The 26,922-nt window shown below is 42.1% G+C and overlaps 1 protein-coding gene across 3 annotated transcripts in view; it reads left to right on the forward strand.

Annotated features, from left to right (window-relative positions):
* PIEZO2 (piezo type mechanosensitive ion channel component 2) overlaps window positions 1–26,922 on the forward strand; it is a 324,107-nt gene that overhangs the window by 174,821 nt on the left and 122,364 nt on the right. For all 3 annotated transcript variants that reach the window (XM_087818935.1, XM_087818934.1, XM_087818936.1), the window contains exon 5: window positions 18,985–19,147. In XM_087818935.1, coding sequence (XP_087675061.1) covers window positions 18,985–19,147 — 163 coding nt within the window. The remainder of the gene's footprint in view (window positions 1–18,984; window positions 19,148–26,922) is intronic.

Consider the following 26,922-nt stretch of genomic DNA (forward strand, 5'->3'; position numbering starts at 1 on the left):
CTAATTTGCATTTACCTGAGTTTATTTTTTCTGAGTAAAGAACAGGTTGAGATTTTTTTGCTGTTACCTAAGTGAAGCACTTTGGGCAAGAACGTCTAAGATGGTTTAGGATTCATTGATCAGTAGGATGTAGCAATTGCAACGTTTTCTTCCTAGGTTACATGACCTTGACCTTTTGTTTACTTGAATAATGACAATGAAAACAGCTACCATATGCCAAGCACTGTGTTAATCTCTAGTCCATACGACAGTCCAGAGATTAGGGACTGGCAACTTACTGTAAAGAACAGAGAGTAAACATTTCAGACTTTACAGGCCAAACAGTTTCTGTTCAAATTTCGCTGTTGCCATCGTATTGGAAAGCAGCCATAGATAATGGATACGGCTGTAGTCTAATAAAACTTTATTAACAAAAACAGGTAGCTGGCAGGAGTTGGGTGCTGGCCATCACTAACCGCCACCACTATAGACTATGGTCGCCATCTCTCAGGTAAAGAAACTCGAAGGAAATCAAGTAGTCTACGCATCTGGTCAGCGCCATTCATACCGACCTGCAGTCAAGTAACGTTTGCCTGGTTTCAAAGACTAAGAATTTTACACCAAGCTGTGTCTAATTCTTGAATTCTAGGTCTCTTCTGTTTTGTGTTGCTTTATTTTTTCTATTCCTATGTTTCTGAGGACATAGTCCCAACTCACAAGTTTTATTGGCTGCTCTCATATTATGAATATCGTAAATAAATCCAGACAGTATAAATTCCATATTATAGTGCCTCCCTAAAATTTTTATGTTTCCAAATAGATGTACAAGTAGAAATATTATTAAGGAATTTATTAAGGAGTCTGCTTTGTTTTTGAACTGTCATCTCAGTTTGGATCATCCTGATTTTTAGACATCATGTTAAAATGTCAACCTGTCTTTCCACGTATTCCCATGTTTTCTCGTTTAAGGGCAGAGCGTATTCTCTGCATGGCATCAACTCTCTTAAAATACAGAGCAGATATTGATCTGCAGGGTTATTATGCATTTATAGTTGCAAAGACCCTATTAAGCAGTGCGGTCCAATATGGCTTTGCTGTCTTCCTTCTCAAGCTTAACCTCTTTTTTATCTTAAAGGGAATTTCAATTATATCTTACATGAAGCTATCTGGTTCTTTAGAGCAATTGTGAGATATATTGATCCTTTCATCGCTATGCCCTTTGAAGTTTGCCCACCAATCTGTTTGCTAACAGATTATTTTAAAGTGGTCACATCTAAAGGAAAAGAAACGACTGAGTAAGCTAAAGCTTCAACGTTTTCTCCAAGGATAAGAAAGCAAGGATGTCCTCTGCTGTACATTTTGTAACTGAAAGGAGGACCTGGGGATCTGCCCTCCCCCCTCCTTGCAGTAACACTGGCCATGGGATGGCGTTTAGACATTCACTTTCTGGAAACTTTGTGATTATGTGCATTGTTTCAGGATAAATACACATCGTCACAGTTTATGTGGTTGGACGCATGATGATATGTTAGGCTCACCTTGAGGACAGTCATCCTAGTCCTGTTTTAGGACTTCCTTACCAGAGTGTGTTGTAACAGAGGAAGGAGCTAGGTTTCTATATCTTTACTGTTGCTACTTCTAACCCCCCGGCCCACTCCCGGAGCTACAATATTGATATCTACATAACAAAAGAATATTCAATTGAGTTGTGTTATTTTGTTTTTGTTTTTATTATAGAGAAAAAAAAATACCTGTGTCTAACGTATTTTTATTTCAGTTTGAAAGCTTAGCTTTCTGTGCAGATTTTCTAAGCTTATGAGTACAAATATTTCCAAGTCACATTCATTAATCTTGGTTAAGGCGATGCAGGTGGGCGTTGCTTTGTCAGTTCAGCAGTACTCTGTATGTTCTGAACATGTGTGTACGCTAGGGAATGGCCCGATTTTCAGTATTTCTTTCCCACTCGTGCAAATCTGATGAAGATGGACAGCTCTACAGAGCAGCGTCTACATGGTGCGTCACTGTTTGGCTTCAATCTATAACACTTCTTTCCCAACATGATATTCCTTAGTTTGCCTAAGCGTGGAAGGAGAGGTGGGAGAATTGCACACTGGTTCTTAAGTGTTTCCACCTCGAAGTGGCCTTTGTCCTTGCAGCTCACAGTTTGTGGCCCAAAGCAAGTCACCTTGCTAATTTATAAGGAAGGAGAGGTGCAGTCCGCCATGTATGGGAAGGGGACAAGAAGTCGAAATATCAGAAAGCTGTAGTCGTATCTATCACAATAAGCTTGAGTAAGGCCTGAGTAGGATTTTCTCTTTCCAAAGCTACACTTTTCATCCGAGACAAAATATTTCAGCAAGTAAATAGGCTCATGCCTACTAACCTGCCAACAGAAATAAAAGTTCCTGCTTTCTGGGAAACCTTATTGCTGCCTACTTAAAAATAACAATCTTTTACTGATCTCTCACCCATTTTTACTTAAAAAGCGATGAGGTTATTCTTCATAAATCTATACAATCAGCACAGTGCCTCAGATTACATCATTATTAACAATATTATACATGATTCTATTTGATTCTCTACTTGGATTGTGGAATGAAATACCTTTTCCCTTCAAAGAGTATGTTAAAATATAAACCACCTTGAAAACAGCCTGGCCTGGTGAGACACAAATACTCCTAGGACTTCTTCCCCGTGTAGACATGACTCAAAAGGCATGGCTTTGTCTGTACAGGGCTAAGGAGCTGCCGCAGCCTGTCTGTCGCCGGGCTAGCTCCCCGCGGCCCTTAACACCTTAGACATTATTGCTCTTGTGGAAACTTTCCCGGTGAGTTACTCCCAGGCCCACCTCTTGTGACACTCTTCACACTTCCTGTCCTGGGACTGGACCCGTGGTGTTGGAACTGCCCCGCGCCCCTCCTCCGCTGGGACGAGCAGGGTGCGCTGGAGCGGGGCCGCCTGGCCTGCGCTGCTCATCAGGCGTGTGGTCTGGCGGGTCCTTGGCGGGGAGGCTGCGCGGACAGTGCTAGTGAAGGTGCGCTTGTGGGCGAGGCAGAGCCCAGGCCGACGCCTTTTATCCCCACGTGGCAGCAGCTGGCAGGTGGATGGGGCAGCCTGCAGCTGGAGCTGGCCCGTCCCCGACAGCGCAGGCGGCTTAATTCGGTGTGTCAGTGTGAACACCTGCTTAATTCGATGACCGTCAGTCATGTCAACAACAGAATATTTTTGAGCCTCTCTTCTCAAACTGCGGAGTCTGATGTTCCGAGTTTGACACCAGCTGCTCCCTGTGATAAGATCCCTGTGGCAGGATCGAGAGTCAGACAAGGACAGGGGCCTGTCTGCCCTGTGACCTGAGGCGCCTCGTGCCTAAGCCACCGAGGTGACCGAAGTGAAGTGATTGGAGGAAGGGAGACGTGAGTGAGGACCCGATTCTGTGGCAACATTCTCAGCAAATGTTTCTCTGCCGTGTCATTGCCTCTCCCCCATCCCTGCTTATAGTTCCCTTCAGGGCGCTGCAGCTGGTCATGCCGAAAACTCACCTCCTCCCACAACCTTCCCCGAACCCCACCAACCCCCCCCCAGGGGGCCTCTTCTGTCTTCCCGTCACCTCCTGTCTTCTCTTAGAATAAAGCCACCAGATGTGTTCATCACCTTGGATGTACTTACTAGCGTCTTACAGGGTGGGACAAAAGTAGGCTGATAGTTGGGAGTCCACGAAACAGTTTGTTCTTGTATTATTATTTATTAATGATGGTATTATTTTCCATGTGAACACTGTGAACCTGCTTTGCCCCACCCTGTGTACAGGACCAGTGCTTCCAACGGCAGTGCTGTGTTTTGCCGTCTTCCAACCCCCTAGTGCCAGCCCAGGGATGGAAAATAATAGGCATTTAATAAATGTTTGATAAATAAATGGCCTTTTAAATAAGTATTAGTGTGTCGTTTCTCTGTTGGCCCAGCCCCTCCTCTCATGAAATATGCTTTTCTTGATAAATTTTAGTTTCTGTTGGCCTTTTCCTTTGGAGAATGAATAGGTTCCTTGGGAAATTTAAGGCCAATTATTAAATCAGTGTACACCTTCCAGCTTTATGTATAGGTCACTAGCTGAATTGAAATGCATGCTGGCTCTTTAGGTAATGTTATATAAAGCATAGAGAAATAATAAAAACCAGACTCCAACAATGCTTTGGGAATCTGCTTTTCTACAGGAAAACTTATATCTAAGAAATGAGACGGTTAAGAGCAATCAATTGTGATAGAAACAAAGATATTCATTTCTAGAGTTACTGCTACGTTTTTCTAAAGTTTTTAAGTTAAGGTTATGAGTCTGTAGCATAAAAAGAATAATTTGAATATGTGCTCATCTAGATCAAGACAAGGATTTCTTTATATTTCCTCTCTGACAAGTGTGCAGGAAAGAAAAAACATTACCACAACTCACTCCGTTACTGTAATCTTGGGGTTTATGGAGTTAGATGAAGGAAATCTTAGTTGGGGTTCGTACTGTGTTGTCAAACCTGTAGCTTGTACGTCCGCAGTGTTTGTGCATGTGGGGTGCGCAGTGCGGGGTTTTTATTTAACGATCTCCCCCGTTGTTGTGTGGGCTTCCTGAAAGCTGAGCTTCTGAATGCTTCAGTTGTTTCAGTCTGCATGTGAACATTCCTGGAAACGTTAGCAAGCTCTTTTGAAATTATGATATAAAATTTTTGTCACAGTAATTTATATTCAGGAAATGACTGGAGGCGAAGGATGTTTCTGTATTTGGGTGTTTAACATTAAGCCCAATTTATTTGTTTATTTATTCATTTGCACATTTTCAAACCTCCACCCTGCGCCCACTCCTGGGCCAGGCTTAGGTTTTCCAGTGAACATGACGGGAAAGAAACATAGGTTTGCGGAAAACCTGTCCCACGCCGGCCTCTCTGCTGAATGCTTTGATTATCTGACTAATTTAATTCTGACAGCATCCTGGAGCTTGGGCCTGCTGACTTACGGTGGGCTAGCTGACAGCCTCATACCTCAGTGACTTACGAGACCAAAGGTTCATTTCTTGCTCGTGTTCAGTGGCAGCTGCAGAGGCTGTGGATTGACTGAGGCTCTTCTCTAACTGTTTCTTCATGCCGGGGTCCAGGCTGAAAGGGAACCTTTCCTTGCTATAAGGCTTTCCCGTGGCTGGGAAAAACTGCTACGGCCAAGGCAAGCAAGCAGTGGCTCCTAACCTGCTTGCTCAGATGGGACACATGCCACTTCTGCTCACTCTCAGTTGCCTACGCAGGTCACATGGCCAAGCCCAAGGTCATGGGCAAGCACTGCAACAGGGGATCTGATAACTGAGGTGGCTACGAAGTGACTAACAGGCAGGGAGCATGTACAGCCTGGAGACACTGGACAAAGGGATGAGTCCCGTCCCGGGCGGGGTGGAGCAGGACCGCACAGTATTCATAATGGTGTGCACTTTAAAACTTATGAATTGTTTATTTCTGGAAGTTCCTCCTTCATATTTTCAAACCACAGCTGACCTTGGGAAACTGAGACCATGGGGTCACTGCTGTAGTACACAGTGGATTTAAGCTCTGGACACTACCATCTGACCTGCGCTCTTGCCCTAGGTTATAGTGACAGTTGTCAGACATAACTCTCCTGCCCTTTGCTCTGAGTTCCCGCTTCTGCGTGTGCGTGTGTATGCGCCTGCACACGTGCTCCTGCTTTAGCAAAGATGACTCACATCCCCTGCTCCATACCCTCCTGCACCTCACACACAGGCCAGGGCCCTCGCATGCCACGCGATTACAGAGGTAAATAGACAGCCTCTAGGCTCAAAGAGGTGGCCCTCATGGTGGAACATTGGCAGCAATTCGCACCTGGACCTCTCTTGCCTTGATACGATGACGCAAGCTTGGCAAAACCCCAGAGGAGCGCATGGGATTGATTCCTCCCCTATTGCACCACCGTTCTTGGGCATTTGCTGAGCTTATATTAAAGCCAAAGTTCCGTTTTCTCATCAAGAGTAGTCCACATATATCCAATATTCTTTGGCACTACTGGACTTTGTTTTTTAAAATAAATCTTTTCTTCCTCTCCGTTTCTTATTCTCTTTCAAAAATGAGAGTCAAGCACAGTGATCATATCATTCTCCATAAGCACTGTGTCCAGGCAGCTCAGATGGTTGCCAGTGGCTGACCGGAGCACTCGGTTAAAAGGCTTTCAGGCAAAAGGGATGCTGTGGTCACGTAGGAGAGATGCCTGCCCTGGGTGTGGAGGTGGGAGTGGGAGCACACCTGTCCCCATTTTCCATTCCCAGTGAGACTCTGAACTTTGCCAGGGTGATCATCCTCACATCCCCACATCCCCAGCCTAGTGTAGGGGTGTGTCACCATGTGGGATCAAACTGTATGCACCAGAGATTTCCGAGGACATGGTGGCTAGCAGTCTCCTTAGACACCGTCAAAGAAAACGGCCATGTTATGACTAGGACCAACTAAATGGTTTTATCTTTAGTCCAAATAAAGTGCTGACTGACACAGCACACTTGTAAAAGGACTAGAATCCTGACTTTGATTTTGTTTAAACCCATTGTCGTGAGATAACCACATTTCATCATAAAATAGTAGATAGAGGTCTCAGTTATTCTTGCTACAGGCGCTTATTAAGTGCTATCTTAGTCTGTTCAGGCTGCTATAACAAAACACCACAGACTGGGTGGCTTAAACAACACACATTTATTTCTCACAGTTTCAGAGGCTGGAAGTCCAAGATCGAAGCAACGGCAGGTTCAGTGTCTAGTGAGTAGTTGTGCCTTGGTGCATAGATGGCCATGTGTTCATCCTGTTCTCACTGCAGAGCCCTCTGGGATCTCCTTTATGAGGGCACCAATCCCATCTTGAGGGCTCTACCCCGGGACCTAATCATTTCCCAAAGGTGTCACTCCCCCCAATACCATTACATTAGGGGTTAGGATTTCAACATAATTTTGAGGGGACACAAGCATCAGTCCATAACAGGTGCCTATAACTTCCACACGATCAGAAGAAAAGTTAGAAGTTCTTGTATCTAAGGCTTTTACATCTATGTGATATCATATAATCACACTCATTAAACTTTTCTCATATAATAGATCAGACTTGCTGATTTCTTTGATCTGCCAAAATATCTTGTGTAAACTTAAAACACAGATTAAAAGCTACAGATTAATATATGTATGTGTGTGCATAACAAAAGTAGGTGATTTACATTTCTTCAGCTGTTGAGAGCTTTACGGAGGACTTCGGCTTCTAACTTTAAAGTAATTCGTTTAACCTTTTTTATTCAAGCATAGTTGACATCATTTAGTAAGTATTTGGTGAACAGGTCTATTTTTCTCCTAGGAGAAAAAAAAAAGATATAATCTTTCATTAAACTTCTCTTTCTTTCAAAATACGGCTGGGAGAGAGAAAATGTTCTGATTAGTAATCCCCACCTTTTTGCTAAGTTGTTTCATTATGACTAATACAAACAGTGTTTGAGTTAATGAATGATAAAGACCAGGTCCTACAGAGAACAGTGCATTCTTGAGCTAAAATTCCAGATCTCCAGGTGGTTACCTTGGCACCTTGCTCTATACAAAATTAGAGGTAACAGCAGGAATGTTTCAGATTTCATTAGCGACATGACCAAGTGAACTGTATGATATATCACTTAATAATTTCAAGTCTTGGTCTAGACAGCATGACGAATAATAGACAGGAAATTCAGGCTGTTTGATATGGGGGTAAAATTTGGATGTTGAGTCTATAAAATGGTATGTTTTGGAGAATTGTACTAAAGGTCAGATACTCACAAGTGTAAGGTTCAGAGTTCTTATTTTTCTACATCTTACTTACAAGTCTGAAATTAGCTCTTTCAAAGCTCTCACTGCTATCAAATGTCTTTTCCATAACTCAGCCAGTTAGACACCTTAGCTAGGGACCAAGACATTATTGCTTAAACAGAGTGACAGTTTCTTTTAGGCCTATTTTATAGGCACTGTTTGAGCTTTCCCATCAGGATCTTTGAAAATGCATCATCCTAGATGAACAACGTGAGAACAGTTCCTTCCGGCTATTTTTTAAAAACCTGTCTAAATTTACACAGAGCATTTGCAGTAGCAATGATAGTATTGCACTATTTCTTTAGCCTAATAGTTTGATTCACATAGGTAATGTATAAGGGAGTTTCAAAGAGGTTAAGTAACGTCTTTACATACTATCGGGAGGCAGTGAGTTCTTTCTGACTAAAGTCTGCACTCCTCCTTGTTCATCTCTACAGACATCCTGAAGGTCTCTTTATACATCAGGCACAATCCTGCTGCTTGAGTGGCGATTTTGCACAAATATCATTGGTTGTGTCCTCTGCCTCCCCCGCTTTCTTGGCCTCGTTGCTAAGGGGACCCAGGGAAGCTCGGATCAGGCAGGAGTTCCAAGCTCCACAGGCCCACGTAAACCTTCCTCCTGGCTCACTCCTGTACCGCCCTGATTTGCTCACGTCAGAGGAACTCTTCCCTCCCTCTGAAAGGCCCTTTCCTCTCCCCTCACTGTGCGCTTCCTACGATCATCACTGAGGGTTAGCCCACCTTCCTTGGGAATCTGAAATGGCTTCTGCCTTATTTTACTGCCTTATTCCAATTTTTCCATATTTCTTTTCTGCTAGGCAGTAAAATGAAATTATTTTTACTAAGACACAGTTCTAATGAAATCATTCACTTTTCTACTGAATTAATTTCTAAGTCCCCAACCTAATATTCAAAACTTTTCCACATTCGGTCCCCACTACATATTCAGTCAAGTTGTCTCTCAGTCACTCATTCCTTCTGCACACTTTTAAGGTTGCTGATCATTGAAGTGAGAATTCACCCACGCTTTCTAGTTCCTCTCCCCATCTAGAACACCCGCTGTGTCATGCATTACTGTCAAAACCTTGCAACTAATAGGTATCTGCCTAGTATCAGTTTACCCCATTCTGATACCTCTCCACCCGGATTAGATGCATAGTTTCTCTGAGGTAAAACCTTTACCTTTCAGATAGTATCCATGCCGAAACAAGAGCACTATAGTTATGAATGAGGGCTTAGCAGGAAGTCTTATGCAAGGCTCACACAAAATAACACTTGCTGCACTGAATTTCATGGACAGTTTATAAGCTGGAACTGTATCTAAAAGATGTTTCGTCCCTATAACTAAGGACTGCAGAGTCTGCGTCAGCTTACTTGAATACCATTCTATAGCAGGACAAGCTTTAGAAACAGAATATTTTATGAAGACTGAGATTATTACCTTCTTTCAGAAGGACCATATAAAATAATTACAACTTGTTGGTAACACAGATTGTATTTTTCTTTGACCATAAAATCACCATTTTGGAAGTCATCCATGTGCATTGAAACATGTGTTTAAAGGCATTAGAAGTGGAACAAATGAATATTATTCTAGTAGCACACACATTGGTACTCATGGCTGTTGGAGTAAGCAGTGATGTATAATATTTTTAGTTTTTCACATGAGGCCCCTAAGAGTTGGGAATCAATACTATATCATTCTATTGCTGCAATGAATTAGAAGAGTGGCTCATCTTGTTGTGAAAGGTTAAGAGATATTTTTTTTCTGCAGAAGAACATACCAGAGATCCATGTAATTCTGGACCCATCCCCCCACTCCCAACTCTTATGGCACAGTAGATGGTGAACAGAAACAAGCATTAACTGTCTCCTCAAACATGAGGTGGAGGCCTTAACTAACACCACGGAGCAATTAACAAGCATTATATACAGGGTGTCCCAAAAAAATGTATACACACTTTAACAGCTGATAGCTGTTAAATGAAAATGAAATATATTTTAAGAAATGCTGCCTTTATAATTATTCAAAGTGTGTGTATACCTTTTTTGGGGGGGACAACCTGTATTTCTGCCCTCTTCTCTTGAGCAATAAAACACCTGACAGGTTGTCATTCACAGGGCAATTGGTAAATGCTGATCAATAGCCGGGGAAGTATAAACAGTACATGAGAGCAGTCAGAGAAGCCTCAGGGGGAGCTTCAGGTGGTCATACCCGATGCTGTTCATTGACCCACTTGCCATAAACAGAGGGGAAATTGTTTTCACTCGGTCATCAGAGAAATGTTTGGGTTTGAAGCCTTCTCTGCACTTTGCTCTGACCAGTGAAATATATTCACTTAGAAATCCACAGATAATCGAATTCCATGCTGTAATGAATGTAATTTCAGTGAACTTACTAGTGTGCTGTGTCAGAACAAGAATGGATGTAGATGGCCTTTTGGGGAGAAAAGAGTAACCTGGTTCTTAGAAATCTGAAACCCAAGGCTCAGGCTTTGCCCTAATTGTTGGGTGGTCACCAGCACTTTCCAGAAAATGGTAGTAAGAAAATTGGTGGTAAGGTATGTGTTCTGTTGACTCATTCATTAGTAGATAGGTCAGCTGAGTGGTTATTATTTTATGTCCACCATCAGCCCCCTTCCCCTCAGGAATGCTTGTATGTTTTCCAAGTCATCCACACATTGCCCTGAATTACTTTTAGGAAAGGAACCCCCCAATAAGTAAATAAAACCCCACACCATCTGTTGTTGAGAGGCATTAGGTAGAGATAAAACCTATAGGTCAAAGGGAGTGTACTCATCCTGGTGGTAATTCTAAGGTTTATTTCTTACTCTATAACTGTTTGAGTTGTTAGGCCCCCACAATCGCCAGTCCCAGTCAGGCCCTTACTCTGCACATGTATTTGACCAACAGCACGATCCCCCCAGCAGCCTGTCCTGTTGGTGGCTCCGGTGTGGGAGCCAAGCAGCCTCAGAGGGTCGATGGCTTTCTCTGCCAAACAGTAACACAGATCTGGTGGCTTCTAAGTGCCTGGAGGACACACATCCTCTCTGGACAAGTAACAGTTGAATGAGGCTTCAGGGAGAGAAGAAACCAGGTAGAAGCTTGGGCCAGACTCTTTTCTCTATTAGAGAATTTCCTCTCATTAAGAAGTGGGAGGCATTGTGGAATCTACAGACATATGACATTAAAATACCTGTGTACCAGGAAGAAGCTCTAGGGCCAGCCCAGGGCCTAGCACTTAGTAGTCACTCTAAAAACATTTAATGGAAGAGCTTGTTAAATTGCATGAAAAATCAGAACTTCATTACAGCATAAACAGCTGCTATTAAACATTCAGTCCCACCAAAATTTATCAGCTATAAAAAAATGATAATTTCTTGTACCACTCAATAAAGAGGTATTTATTAAATAAATACCTCATACGCAACATGGAGGTAGGTGTAAAGAGGGTGGGAAAGGAGCACGAGAAATGGTCTCATTCTGAATTGCTCACCTGTTCTCAAAAGCTCAGTGTCAACATGGACAGCGTTCGTATTAGTTCTCAAAGAACCCAAGAGACATAGTATTGGACAGAAAGGGAGAGACGTAATGTGAAAAGCTGGTTGCACATTGGTGAATCAAAGGGGTTGAATATTTGCACAGGGAGAGGGGAGAGGTTGTGAGGGACAGTGACCACAGCAAGGACAGGAGTGGGCATGACCTCCAGGAGCATCACTGAGAAATCTGGCCCCACTAGAGCAGAAGGCTCATCCTGAAAACAGGAGAGAGAGACACATTGTTCAAATTTGTAGGCATGCAAATCTCAATCGCCACAGCTCACTCTAGGAGTGTTTTCTTTGTTTATTTACAAAAGTAATTAATCTTTGTTTAGAAGAAAGTCCCTCAATAGCATAGCCGTAATCCCATAAATCAGTGATTTTGTAATAGGTCTTGAACTATTAAAACATAATTTCCCAGAATTTCAAGCAAAGGGGTTCCCAAAAGAAATCATTTCCTCTGCATCCAGCACTGTTAATTTTATCCTTGCCATAAATTTTTCTACTAGGGAAATCTCCTGGGAGAAGCAGCCAAGGAGGCAGCTTCTGTGAAAATATCATAGTGAAATGCTCAAGGACCTTTGGGACCATCTTTCTTTCTGAACGTTGAGATGTCACAGAATAATGTCTACCATCTAGTACATTTTGGTGTTATTTTCAACAGTTGCATATTTACAGATGCAGCTTGATTTGTATCTAGTGCTTATGTTGTTTCATCGTTTGTCTCAGATTTTGGTTTTCCTCTCAACTTCTCCATCAGCCAAGGTTGCCTTGGTCATGTTTTACTGGATTACCCCAGCACTCCCTCAGTCTCAGTCTCTCTCAATCAATCTCCCTGTCATTCATTCACTTCACTGAAGTGTAATTTACATGTAGTGAAATCCTCCCCTTTTTAGGTGTATAGTTCTGTGAGTTTGACAAACATATATGGTCACATAGCCACCACATATTCAAGATGTATATCTTCATTGTCCCAAAAAGTCTCTGCACCTCCCCACTCCCCCAGTCTCAGGTAGCTGCTGGTCTGATATGTGTTTCTGCAGTTTTATGCTTTCCGGGTTGTCATGGGAATGGACCCATCGAGTACATGGCCTTTTGCGTCTGGTTTCTTTCACTTAGCATGATGCTTTTTAGGTTCATCCATACAGTGGAAAGTATCCCTATTTATTCCCTTTCATTGCCAGTAGTATTCCATTGCACAGTATGAGTTTTGAAATACATTTAGCTCTGAGAGATTTGGAGAAAGGATTTTTATTGTCCTCAACTGAGCACCACACCACTGCTCTACCTGTTTGATAGAACAAGGTTGTGCTAGAGAATGATTTTCAAGCTTTGTTAACTGTGACCACACAAGTCCACTTTATGTCATGATTCTGTACCATGCAAATATATACAGTTCCAAAAATCAGTAGCTACTCTTCCCTCACGAAATGGACTGCTATATTTCCCATTTTATTCTGCTATGTTTCATGCAAAGAAAATGCTGGTGGATTGTAATAAACTAACTAGCCATGACCTGCAGTTGGGAAATCACTGAGCTGCAGGGTGCTGCTCAGCTTGATGTACAATAGGCTTAGAAACCAATTAGTTCATCCCTGTGTTAGCTGCTTACTGTGAGTCATTCCCTGCAATGACAACAAATGCCATTTTTCATGACTGTCACATTGACAGATGAGAGCTGTTGTGCCTCAGAAATGTGTGTGGATTAGATTCATAATCCTCACACTCCAATCAAGCAAACGGAGACCCCAAAACTGTATCTTCCAATAACCTGGAGTAAACCACCGATCCCCAGAGTGTGGGCTGTATTTCAGGCAGAGTAGATTTTACTTGCCTCCCATTTTGCAATAATTCACAAGAGCTCTGCAAGCCGATTAGAGAATTACAATCTGAGTGTGTGAGGCAAGGTGCTCTGTCGGGAGCAGAGTCGCCCTGTTATGAGACAGAGACTTGATTTCCGGAACTGACCTGTACACAGTTGAAGGTGGTGCTGGGGAAGTGGAGGTCCGGTAGGAAAGACAGAAGTGAACCAGCCCACCTAAGAACTCAGGCACGTCCGGGAGTTGAAGTGAGACTCTGATGGGGGTTGGTGGCAAAGCTCCCTCCTCTCTCTGTGTGGCACCACTTCTGTGGGTCTGCAGTCAAGCATCTGGTGCTGGGCCCCGGGGGCTGTGGCCCAGGGACCAGCTCTCAGGAAGGAGTCTGGGCGTGGAGTGGAGGAGAAGCTGGATCAGTAGAGCCTACCCGACACCCCTTCCTCAGCCCATCGCTGCACCCACTGGGAAAAGACCTCAGGAGCAATGGCTCTGCTGCACTTGCGTCTCTGGTCATGCACAAGTGTCTCTTTGGACATTTCTAGTTCAGAACCCTCGGAAGGTCAGGACTCTGGACAGAGCCTCCACTTTAACAAAGGTGATACAGCGCAACCCAGTATCTGCAGGCGTCGGAGGACTCATGCGCTTCATCTGTTTTGCTTTTGTGATCACAACAAGGCCGTCACCAAGGAAATGCCCTAGTGACAGCCCCTCCCCTCAGAGATACTTTCTTACCGTTGTCAGAAATAACGGGAACCCAAGGACTCTCCATCCCGTCTGCTCCACACTGGGGGACAGCACACCCCCTGCCTCTCACACGCGTCGTCTTCTTACTTCTTTCCTCTGAGCTGACAAAGGATGTTCCATCCTTCCTCACAACACAAATTCCAATAGCTCATTGTGTGGAGTCTCCAAATCATTTATTCATAACAGAAGAGAAAACTGCACCATAACATTCATAAAAGCAGAGCCGCACCACCCGGCGCACATCCCGAGTGCTCCGCCTTCCAAGGTAAAGACAAAACATTGGCCCAGCTGTCCAGCTGCTGAACTACCAGGTTCTGTTGGGGGTGGGGTGCGGTTACAAGGACCACATGGAAACAACCAGAAATCTCCATTCTTAAACACACTGGCAATAAATCCAACACCTCACATCACATGTTCCCTCCTGCCTGAATGACTGCGTTGAGTACTTGGAAGAATGGACTAAGTTAATTTTGTTAAGAAGGAAATAAGATATGCAATCGGTGCGACAGAGTAGCACGTTTTCTTCTTCATAAACACAGATTCAGAAATAAACAGGAGGCTGTGTGTGTCACTACTGGACGGCAGCACAGAATAGAGAAACCGGCATGAACTTTAGACTTGAGGACCTCAAATTGAATCCCATTTCTGCTAATTTAATTCAACAAATATGGGCGAGGACCTGTGAGGTCACAGGCCTGTTGCCAGGTCCTCGGCAGGCAGTGCTGGGAGAGAGCTGTGCCTTTCCATGACGAGGTGATTGCCTGGCGGAGGGGCTGCGATGGGGCAAATACATTCCTGCAGACAGGTGAAGGCAACATTACATTTGTGTGGGAGCCTCAGTAAAAAAAAGGGGGGGGGCGTTGGGAGTCGGGAACTATTAACTTCATTTGTCAAAAAGGCAATAGGGCAGTTCCCTCAGTTGGCCAAGTCTGAGATGTGTTTTGAGGGATGTGGCAAGCAGCATCGCATGCACAGAGAATTATAAGCAAATTGGATTTGTTGTGATATAAAAGAGGAGGAATGATAGGAGGTAGGTTTGAAAGGCACTAGGATCCAGGAAGGGCGGGCCTCGAATGTCATGTGGACATTCACATCTCAATCCCATGGCATTTGCGGAGGTATTGGTCTCTACTTATAGGCCACTTGCTTTATGTGAACATATGGCAAGTTATCTAACTTCTCAGTTGCCTAAATTTTAAAAAAAGAAAATGTTATGTCCCTTTATATAAAGGGCTGACAATGAACTGAAATGTTTACTGCCCCCCACCCCCTACTAGGCAAATGTAGGGTGGGTGCAGAAACCGTACTTGGGACTCACAGGTGCAGAAACCGTACTTGGGACCCACAGGGCAGTGGCCTGGAGTGAAAAAAGAACCAGTGTTTGTTCCTGTTCACGTATGTGGGTTTAGAGACAGGGTGAAAATAAGACGTCGAGTCCAAGGAATTCAGTGAGCATAAATCCAGGTCTGAAGAAAACCCTAAGTGAGAGAGAATGTGTTGATAGAACAAGTGGTCTGGGAGGCCGATAAGACGATCACGTGGTGCAAGAAGATGCGTGAACGCGCGTGGTGCAGTGTAAAATCAAGCAAGCAGGAGCTCAGCCTCGGTACAGGTGTGTGCTGATGGTGTTTTGTGTGTTCATTTACGAGTCAAGACGAGATATTTTCATTTCGTCTCACCCGCTTTTCTATACACTAGCCTGTACTTCCCCAAACAAGGACCCTCTCTTGCATCGCCGCCATGCATTCCCAGTCCAAAAACCAGCGCACACATAACACTGTCGCCAGATGCAAGCCCCATTCTCATTTCACCGAACGTGCTGACAATGCCTCATCCCCCTGTGGGGCCAGGACCCCGCCCAGGTGCGTTTAGTTGTCTGTCTCCTTCCATCTGGGACAACTCCTTGTCTTTCTTAGTCTTTCATGCCCTGGACAATCAGAACGAGGACAGTTTTCATTACGTAGGATGACCCTCAGCCTGCCTCGGGCTTTGCAAAAACTACCACAGAGACAATGCTGTGGTCTTCTCAGTGCGCCGGCTGGGGCGCAGGATTCCTTCCCGCCCCACCCCCTCGCAGCTGGTCTAGCTTTCCCCCTGCATCACCGTTTCCCCCTTTGTATTATATTCATATTTTGTGGGGAGATACTCTAAAATTACCCATCCCCTATTTCACTTAGAACTATTTCTGTATCTTTTTGGGAAACAGAGGCTTAAACTCATGTACTGTTTTACTGCAGAACCTCTCAGGTACTTTACTATAGTAATACGCATTGTGATTTTCTAACACTTTGCGGGCCAGAGACTGTTTTTTTATTTTGTTTTGTCTTGTTTTGTTTTAATTCACAGCATTTCTGAGGACTAGCATTTGGGTTAATGTACTTTAGACACTGGTCTAAACAATGAAGAAGGAAATGTTGTTGATAAGATGGTCCCCAAATGACACGTCCGTTAGACGGTGGCCCGTTTGTTATACACGCTCTCCAGCAGATTCTTCAGCGCCCCATTGTTTCCGCAGTGGCAGTATTAGGATGCATGGCTTTGTTAACTCAGCGAGCCGAGAGTAGTGGTTAGTGGGTCAGCACCTCTGTCGCTGGGTGATCCCAGTCTAAATTGGGATTGCAGTCCAACCCTGGATCCAGTAGCGGAACTCCCTCGCAGCAGGTGGAGCGATGGTTTTCCCAGTCTGCATTTATTTACTCCCTCAGTGTGTGTGCTGTGCAGTGTCTCTTTTGGGACCAACAAGCACAGAGCTAAGACTGTTGTCTCAAAGGGACTGCTTGCAAAAGGGGAGCTTCATGCAGCCCCAGGCGGGAGAGGCGTGAGGCTCTGCGCTGGCTTCCGAGGCCCCGTTGGGGTGCAGGAAGCCGCTGAGGTCACAGCTCGAGCGCCTGCTGCCTCTCCTTCCAGAGCTCTTTCCCCCTCAGCTCACTTCGTTGGGGCTCCCATGAAACGCCACGCCGGCTTGCTTTCCATGAAAGCGCTGTAGTAAACTATCCCACCGAGCCAAATTGATTCTCATCTGTGCTGCTTGATCACGTTAGGCGTACATTACAAGGACACAACAATCTCTGCATTTTCCCTATGATAAAATCAGCCATCGGATATCATTAGAAATTTAGTTTAGATGAAGTTCTCTTAATCAAGCTCTTACTCTTGCCCCAAAGGAAGGGATTGTCATTTTAAAAAACCTCTACACAACCATGTCTGTTTTATTTACGAAGGTAAGGGGATCTCTTATTACTTCCACGTTTCTCTGTTCAGAAAAGATTAGAGCCATTTGTAAAAATGAAGCTTATGCAGGGCATGCCCTTTTCCAGACCATTAAAAAAAATTAGATTTGTCTGAGGACTTTTCCCTAGAATATCCTACATTAGAATACTCTTAATTAAGATTTACTTTTATGTACGTTATAGTAACAAATAAGTAGAAAAAAGATAAACGTACAACTGTAGTCGACTAGTTAAATAGATACTACTAACGGACCATGAGCATGGTGATGTAGCAAAATCATCGAGTTGTGAAAATGCTCATGCTTTGAACAAATTAGTCTCAGAACAATCGGTAAAGCATGAGGTTAGTCTTGTTAACTTTAAATATGCACATGTGTGCATAGAAGAAAGGCTGGAAGTGAAGGCCCTGTGAACACACACCTGAGAGCACAGTAGTTGGAAGCGTAAGTTGGACTTCAAGGAACTTGAGTATAATTCTGTTCTCTCTCTCTAATTCTGTGATGTTAGGAAAGTTAGTTTGCCTTTTGGAGCCTTAGTTGTTTCATATCTAAAAGGAGGTTAACTAATAATGCCTAACTCTATATAGTGGTTAGTTGGATTAAATAATATGTGCCAAGCTCTTAGCATAAAGCAATTGCTCCGTAGTGGTAGAGATTATTACTACTTATTTAATTTACCAAAATGTTACCAATGGTTATTTTTAGGTGAGGGGGTCTTGCTATTTGTTATGTTTTTATGTTTTTATCACAATATATAATATATACAATGTAGATGAATATGTATCTAGTATAGTGTGTATTTAATTACATAAAGAGTATATGAAAAAAACATATGTATCTACATGATATATATATATCCCTATCTTTTGCTTCCTGTCTCTATGCAAGTTTTATTTATGATAACACTGATTCACTTTCATTTGACTCACATGAGATAAAGAAGGCAAATAGTGTTATCTCTTTGGCACAGAGGAAGAACTTATGACTCTGAGAAGTCCTCCGGCGGAACACAGCCAGTCGGTGTCATACTGACACTTGAACCTAAGTCTTTTTTTAAAAAAAAAAGTTTACTGATTTTTAGAGAGAGGAAGGGAGAGGGGCAGAGAGATAGAAACATCAATGGGAGAACACTGATGGGCTGCCTCCCGCACGCCCCCTCCTGGGGCTCGAGCCCGCAACTCAGGCATGTGCCCTGACTAGGAATCGAACCGGAGGCCTCTTGGTTCATGGGTCGATGCTCAACCACTGAGCCACAAAGGCTGACGGAACTCAAATCTTGTGATTCAGAGTTCACTGTTAATTCTCCAAGACTAAAATAAAAAATATGCTAGATCTACTTTTCTTGGAATAGTATAGGAAACAAAACCAAATAAGTATTACAAACAATGAAGAGGTTCCTGGGTTCAAGGATTATGTTAACATTTTCTATTTTTTCCCTTCTGGCTTTGATTTATACCTAAGGTAAAAGTTCTCCTAGCCTCTAGTGTATGTCTAGTTTTTAACTGCTTCAGCTAGAGTGCAAACACCCATATCTGGACCAGATGTGTGGTTTATTTAATAACAATATAGTTTATTAGCTTGTTTAGAGAGTGAGAATTGATTTAGAGTTCTTTATAATATTTCTGAAACTCCACAGAAACCCTGGAACTTTCGTAAATCTTAGATTACCTAGGACTCGGAGGTCAATGAAAAGCTTTTTGGTATCTTCGGAGCAAAAACTGGGTATCCTTTATTTTAAGTCATTCGGAAGATTCAAAATACTTTATGCTAATTTAACCATGGAAATATAAAAACAACTAAATTTCCTCCCCCCTTTCTTTCCCTCCACAGCTTAAAGGGAGCTGATGCTGGTAACGGGATCAGAGTGTTTGTACCTGATATTGGGATGTTCATCGCTAGTCTGGCCATCTGGCTCATCTGTAGAAACATCGTTCAGAAACCAGTGACAGAAGCAGCAGCACAGTATAACCTGGAGTTTGAAAATGAAGAATTGGTAAATCTGACTTCATGACTCTTCCTTTGACTTCTCAGGGCCTTGACCCTTAGTAAGTGTGGAAGTGTAATAGGAAGATGGCACTGTTCGTAGAAAAAGAATTAATTTCACTTTTAAGGGGAGCTTTCAGGTCTGTGTACCTTGCTCTTCAGAGAGGAGTTGCGTTAACTAAACATGCTTTGATGAAGTTATTTTAGAGTGCTCCAGAGAAAAATCACATACATTTGGAAAAGTATAAGAATTTTTAAAGGGTAAGAAAACAAACTGAGTAGCATGCATGTTAATTTTGAGCTATGTTTTTTATGGAGGAAGGCTTCAGGGGTGGCTGTTGAATTAGGGAACGTGTCAGATCTCACTCCTTGGCGAATGGGAGCTTCTCACACTGTCCCCCAGCCTGCTTTGGACACTGCTGTGTTCTAATAACTGTACTTTGTTATGGGAGTCTAGGTGACATGGATTTAAAAAGTACTCGATTTAGTAATTGAAAGATGAAATTTACAGAGAAAACTTAATTTGGGCATGTGACACAGACGCTGACAACTACCAAATGTTTTCATTCATAAGCTTTGGCAAGAAACTACACTTGTAAAACTGAAGTTTTAAGCCTTATATAAAAACGGTCACCACAGCGACGTCAAAGGAAGGGAATTCTTAGTTACTGCAAATTACTTATATGCTTTACAACTAAGCAGCAAATTGCCTTTTATACTTATAAGAACAAAACAATAAAGAAAGAGAATCTAATTCAGTGAACCTACGCAAACTAGAAGTGATATTATTGCCTAAAATCCTGATGGTAACAGATATGCAATCACATTGCTTGTCAATACGTACTTGGCATAAAAAAGAATTACAGTAAGGTAGCAACTACCCGCCTCTTGCATTCAGTTTACAACCTATAAACCTGCCAGTGTCCTGAAAACAGATAAAACTGTGAAAGTGCTTTTCCTTGTGTTGACTTTACAATTTTAAGGCAGTAAATTTAAAATTTTAATATCTATATTTACATTAGAATTTTTCTTTTATAATACTAACAGCTTTGAAAATCATTTGGCTTAAATAATCATTCCCCCAAATCGTCCAAGTTCAGTGGAAGTAAACCTTTAACTCAAGCTCTCCAGTCTGGGGGTTTCGATTATTGTTAATCATAGAGGCAGGCTTGTTCTTCAGTGATCCTCATATCACAGGCGAGGAGAAATGGATCCGTATTGGAAACAGAATCGACTCTGATGTCCGACATAGAAGCTTCCTAGTGGTGGCTGTACGATGTTGAAAAAATTGTTTATCCTTTTTCTCCTTCTGCAAAGTGGAAATAACGATAACACCTACATCGTAGAGTTGTGAGCACCGAACGAAATCTCAAAGAAACGCCAAGCACAGTGTGCGCTCCTTTGCTTAATGAAATGCCACTCGCTCTGCATGTTTCTCTTCTCCAATTTGAGAGGCAGTAGAGCAGTTTTTAAAATGTCCAACTCAGCAGGGTCCTCTCAGATGATAGGAAGTTGGATGGTGTGTTTGAAGCCAATGCACTCAGAAAAAGAATCATCTCCGTGCCATTCATAACGGACAACCGTGAATAAACTACAAAGCTTCTTATAAAAGGAACTTCTGTCCCCAGGGACAATTGCTCTTTTGCCATAGGCCTAGGAAGGCCTACATTGACCAACAGAAGGATGGCTGTTAGGTTCCAGTTAACTTCCGCCACCGGGTGAAGAGACGCAAAGCTATTACATAGGCTCATTCTAACTCATGTTCCCTTCCTGATTCCACTCAGTTCTCAAAGATAGACTATAGCACCTCTCTCCCACTTGAAATCTGTCTAAGTATCTCTGTGCCCCATATATTATTAATCACATTATTTAATGATAATAAGAGAGATGGGTACTCTAAACATTACTTATTTGGGGCTTTGAAAAATACTGACTGTCGTTATCATGAGGTTGATTTCCTCTGTTAAATTTGTTTTGGCTTAATTTAGATATTAATTTGTATTTTTTTAGCATATTCCAGCCTACCAGGTGGCCCAAGAGAAGCAGGCTGGTGTGTGAATCTTCTGAGATAAAGCCACAAGGAAAATTTTTCTTACATGTGAGCAATCTGGTTTGAGTCTGGAAAGAATAGAAGTACATAGCCAAAATAAGCAGGGGAATTTATTTTATTCTGAAGGCCTCGACATATTTCCTGCTGCTTATAAATCTTGGCATTCGCACTCTGGACTGTTTGGTTTTTGGAGGATCCTTTGAAAGAATAGTGTTTACTGGCATTGTTTCTTCTTTCATTTATCTCAGTAGAGAAATGACAAGATTAATCCACTGGTGCCTGGGAGAATTCCTTTTCAAATCCAGCATTGTTTTAAAGTAGCAATTAATCCCTGGAGAGGACTCTTAAGTCTCCCCTAATCTTCATGGACTTCATGATGAGCTCAAGTTTGCTGTTTTAAAGGGCATCCCTAATCCAAGGATCCCCCCGGAAGACCCCAGGAGAGGTGGAGACAAGCAGCAGGTGGGAGACTGACTCGCTCTTGAATTTTACGGAGAGCAGACCTCAGTAAGGGAACCGATGCCTCAAGTGCCGTAGAAGGTTCAATTTCATCTAACACATCTATGGCCTTGTTGGTTTGTTCATTTTAATTTATAAGCATATCTAAAAATCATAACTGGGAGAAAGATTCCTGTTCCTAAATCTTAAAAAAAAGAGTTGGGTTATGGAAAGTAAATTGTGTAGAAGAGGGTTAGCTGTGCAATGAAACACTGTATAATTTCACCAAACTGATATTAATCTTGTATATTTCTATACTTTTAACTTTATCTAGCTATCTAATGAGGTTTCAGGCCTTCTTTTTGAAGCAGGTGATATTTTAATATATCATTAAACCAAATTTATGATAAATGTTTATTCAATAGGAATCTTAGTCATGACTTGTCTTCTTAAAGAAGCATCTTCTAAACAGTCTGATAAATCACATATGAAGGCTAAAAAGAATATTCCAGTATAAGTCTTCCACTCTCTGTTAAAACCTCAGGAATGCTGCATTTAGGCCCTACTAATATTATTTGGCAATTCATTCTGAACCTCAAAAACTGCACCGGCCTTTCTAGTACCCAACGTCCATTAGGCAACCATGGCACCTGCATCCTGCCACATCCGATGACCAGCTGGGCTGCACTTCAAGTTTCAGCTTTGAGGCTCAAGTTACTATTTTTTATAAAGAAACAAATCTAGATCCTGTTTTTCCAAGTACACAGACATAATCACCTGAAACATGGAACCATTCAGAACGATAAGAAGCTGGATGGCTGCCCGGTTGCCATGCAAACCTTGTACTCCTTTACTGTTGCTGCCTCTCAGGATCAGTCTCAGAAACCGGGCAGGAATTACTGACATATGTTCCTCAAAAGTCAGCATGCTTGGTCTGCCTTCTCTGGAACAAACCCATTCACAGTTGGCTTTTAATTCTAGTGGTTTTAGATGCCATTTATTTAAATAAAGGAAAATTTTTAATTGAAGGAACTTACTGGCCTGCTGTCTTTGAGAAAGCTTCAGTATTACAGTAGGAGTGCCACTATGAGTGTTTATCACAGAGACTAGTTAGGTTTGGATCCATGACTAACTTTACTCCCCACAATGTCTCCCAGTTACATCTCAGTGGAAACAAGGTGAGAGCATGGATTCCTGCTCATCCTGTCTTTTGAGAATGCACGCCGAGGGAGCATACCAGTGTGACAGTCAATCAGAAGCAGCATTGTCACATAGAAGGGCAGGGATGTTTCTATTATTACTTAAAATTTTATTTTTAAATTACAGTTTACATTCAACACTTTTTGTATTGGTTTCAAGTGCACAGCACAACAGTTGGACAATCACATGCTCCACAGTGATCCCCCAATATTTCCAGTACCCACCTGGCTCATACATAGTTAATACACTATTATCAACTATATTCCCTATGTTGTACTTTACATCCCTGTGACCATTTTGTGACTACCATTTAGTACTTCTTAATCCTTTCACCTTTTTCACCTGACCTCTAACCTCTCCACCCTTATGGCAACCGTCAGTCTGTTCTCTGTATCTCTGAGTCTGTTTCTGTTTTATTTGTTTATTTTGTTCTTTAGAGTGAAATCATATAGTATTCGTCTTTCTTTATCTGACTTATTTCACTTAGCACAGTACCCTCTAGGTCTATCCATGCTGTCACAAATGGTATGATTTCATTTTTTTTATGGCCAAGCAATGTCCTGTCGCATATATATACCACCACTTTTTTATCCACTCATCTTTTGTTGGGCGCTTGGGTTGCTTCCATATCTTGGCTATTGTAAATAACACTGCAGTGTACACATTGGTGCATATATTCTTTCGAATTCATGTTTTGAGTTGCTTTGGATATATAACCAGAAGTGGAATCACTGAGTCATAATGCAGTTCCATTCTTAATTTTTTGAGGACTCTCCATACTGTTTTCCATAGTGTCTGCACCAATCTGCATTCCCACCTACAGTGCATGAGGGTTCCCTTTTCTCCACATTCTCACCAGCACTTGTTTATTTATTGATGATAGTCATTATGACAGGTGTGAGGTGGTATTTTCTTGTGGCTTTAATTTGTATTTCTTTGGTGACTAGTAATGTTGAGAATCTTTTCTTATGCCTATTGGCCATTTGTATGTCCTGTTTGGAGAAGTATCTATTTTGGACCTCTGCCCACTTTTTAATTGCATCATTTGAGTTTTGAGGAGAATACAGAGGTGTCTGAGTTCTTTATAAATTTTGGATATTAACATCTTATTAGGTGCCTCATTTGGGAATGTCTACTCCCATTCAGTATGTTGTCTTTCATTCTGTTAATCTTTTTTTTTTGCTCTGCAAAAACTTTTTAGTTTGGTATAGTTCCATTTGTTTATTTATTTAATTTTTGTTTTCTTTGGCCAAAGACATAAAACAAAAAATATTGCTAAGAGAAATGTCAGAGATTTTACTGTTTATGTTTTCTGCTAGGAGTTTTATGGTTTTGAGTCTTCATTTAAGTTTTTAATTCACTTTGAGGGTTTTTTTCCCCTGTATATAAGAAGGTGGTCTAGTTTTATTTTTTGCATGTATCTGTTCAGTTTTCCCCAAATCATTTATCGAATAGACTGTCTTTACCCCATTGTATATTCTTGCCTCCTTTCTTATGTATTAATTGGCCATGTAGGCAAGAGTTTATTTCTGGGTCTTTATTCTGTTCCATTGATCAGCATGTCTGTTTTATGCCAGTGCCATGCTGTTTTGATTAATATGCCCTTGTAGTATAGTTTGATATCAAGTAGCATGATATCTCCAACTTTTTTCTTCTTTCTTAAGATTGCTGTGGCTATTCAGGGTCTTTTGTGGTCCCATATAAAATTTTCAATTATTTTTTCTAGTTCTGTGAAAAACACCATTGGTATTTTGACAGGAATTGCATTGAACCTATAGATTGCATTGGGTATTATGGACATTTTAACAATGTTAATTCCTTCTATCCATGAGCATGGTATATGCTTCCATGTAGGGGTATTATTATTAACAGTATGTTAATTGAGTGAACTTTGCCTAGACTAGACTAGAATATGTGACTGATAGTAAAAATAACTTAAGAATTAGCACTTAGGAAGTCAGTTCAAATATCTTTAAACTTTTAAAATAAAACTATTACAAATTAAATATGTCTCCATTTCTGTCTCACCCATTTATAAATTCACTTAACAACATTTAACACTGTGTGCCTATTCTCTGCTTTTCTTTAAAAAGGAATCAAAGCTTCAAAGTAGCCTTTTACCTCTAATGATATTTATAGATCAGAGATTTTAGAAATTTTCAGAATATTTGTTCTGTCTTGGAATATTTGGCAAGAGATTTTGTGCTTTTGAATTGCTTTGTCTGTGCAATGCTATCATGTTAGGCTTACAGTGTGCATGATACCACAGAAACAAGTGACTTTCTTTCCCTGACTGCTTGCTCCCATGGGGACAGTGTGGATGGCATTTATCTCCTGCAGTAAGTCACAACACTTGCCTTTTCCTGCCTTGGGCTCTTCTGTTGAGATGAACTCATTCTGGTAAGATAAACTGTTAACTTTTAATAATAAACAACTCCTGAAAAATGTACTTTAGAAAAATACTCCCCTTTCCTTGCATATCTTTTGACTCATTGTTTGTGACTTTGATACACTTCCATTGAAATGTTTTTAATAGTTTGTTTTTAACCACATAGAACAGGAAAATGGACTCAGCTGCATGAAAAGCTCTGGTCTAACATCTGAAACCTAAAGGAAGCTCCACAGATAAATCACTTCAATATATTTTCCAATTAAGGGAGTCTGCCTTGGATATGAGTCAAACAAAATGTTTCAGATTTTGCCTTGTCAGCTGAATGTGGACTCAGTGGCTCAGTGGTGGCAGATGTCAGCCAGTGCGTGGACCAATCAGCCAGGCTGGTGGCTTCAGAGTCACCTGTGGCAGTGCTATATTCCTGCAGATCCTGGATTTACTCCCAGAATTTCTGATTTAGGAAATGTGAGGTGGAGTTTGGTAATCTGTCCTCTTAAAGATTCCCAGGTGATCCTTGGAATTTATTCCAACCCAGGTTGAACCTTTTAGTGCTTGGAGGTAAAGAAATCTGGATGTTTGGGTTCTACCAAAAGTAACTTTTCTTGTCTTCTTTGTCCATATTGGAGTGGAAATGACTGCTAATACTGTGACTGTTGGGGATGGGGCCGTCGAGGGGGAGGCAGCAGTGAGATGAGATGCAGGGGCTGGTCTGCATTTAAGCCTGATCCAGTTCAGAGAATAGTCTGAGCTGCATGCAACTGAGTCCACACCACTTAGAGCTTCCTCTCATGAGGTGAGAGATGCCACCATAAGAGGTGTGGGAGCATTTTGAAGTTAAGAACTTTTAAAGAAGTCGAGCTAAGGGACTTAACATTTCTTCAACTAAGTTTTCGGTTTAGACATGGACAATAATGATATGTAATACGTATATATTTTTTAATCCTCACATGAGGATATTTTTTCTATTGCTTTTCAGGGAGAGAGAGAGAAACATTGATGTGAGAGAGACACATTGATTGGTTGCCTCCTGCAGTCTCCCCGACTGGGGCTGGGGACCAAGCCTGCAACTGAGTATGTGCCCTTAGGGCGGCACTGAACCTGGAACCCTTACAGTCCGCAGGCTGACGCTCTAACCACTGAGCCAAACCAACTAGGAAGATGTGTAATACTTTATACGGCTTTTTAAACTGCAAAGGGTTCTCTTGTTCTTTAATTTCTAAGCTAGCTCAGGAACCAGGGAAACTAAATTAGTACTTACAGCTACTCCTCCTTAGCTTCCAGGCCAGAACCAAGCTGTGCTCGAACGCAAGGACCGATTACAACCGCAGCGAGCAAGGCGGCTTGTTAGTAAATACGCTGGAGTGAGCCGATGCCCTGCCAGAGCCGCATGTTTATACTTCACCCACGGACCACTGGGGGAAGAAAGCCTGCCTGTTAATAAGCCAGCGATGTGACTAATGGCAGTCCTGGCCCAGCCTGGACAGTAGGGGCTCACAGAGTCAAACACGTCTCACTTTCGGCTCTCTCTCAGCTTGAAAGCTTTAGAAAGCATTTCCAACAGAGGGCCTCAGGGATTTTGGTACAAAAATGCCAAAAAACCTCAAGTACAGTGGTATGTTTATAAAAATACAGGGGCCCCGGTCCCGCCTAAGAGAGGTCAGGGAAATGCATTTGTTTAACCTCACAGAAGTTCTTGACCAGAGAT

Source organism: Miniopterus natalensis, chromosome 7 (assembly GCF_054644295.1).
Source record: "Miniopterus natalensis isolate mMinNat1 chromosome 7, mMinNat1.hap1, whole genome shotgun sequence".
In the NCBI taxonomy this organism is placed as follows: Eukaryota; Metazoa; Chordata; class Mammalia; order Chiroptera; family Miniopteridae; genus Miniopterus; species Miniopterus natalensis.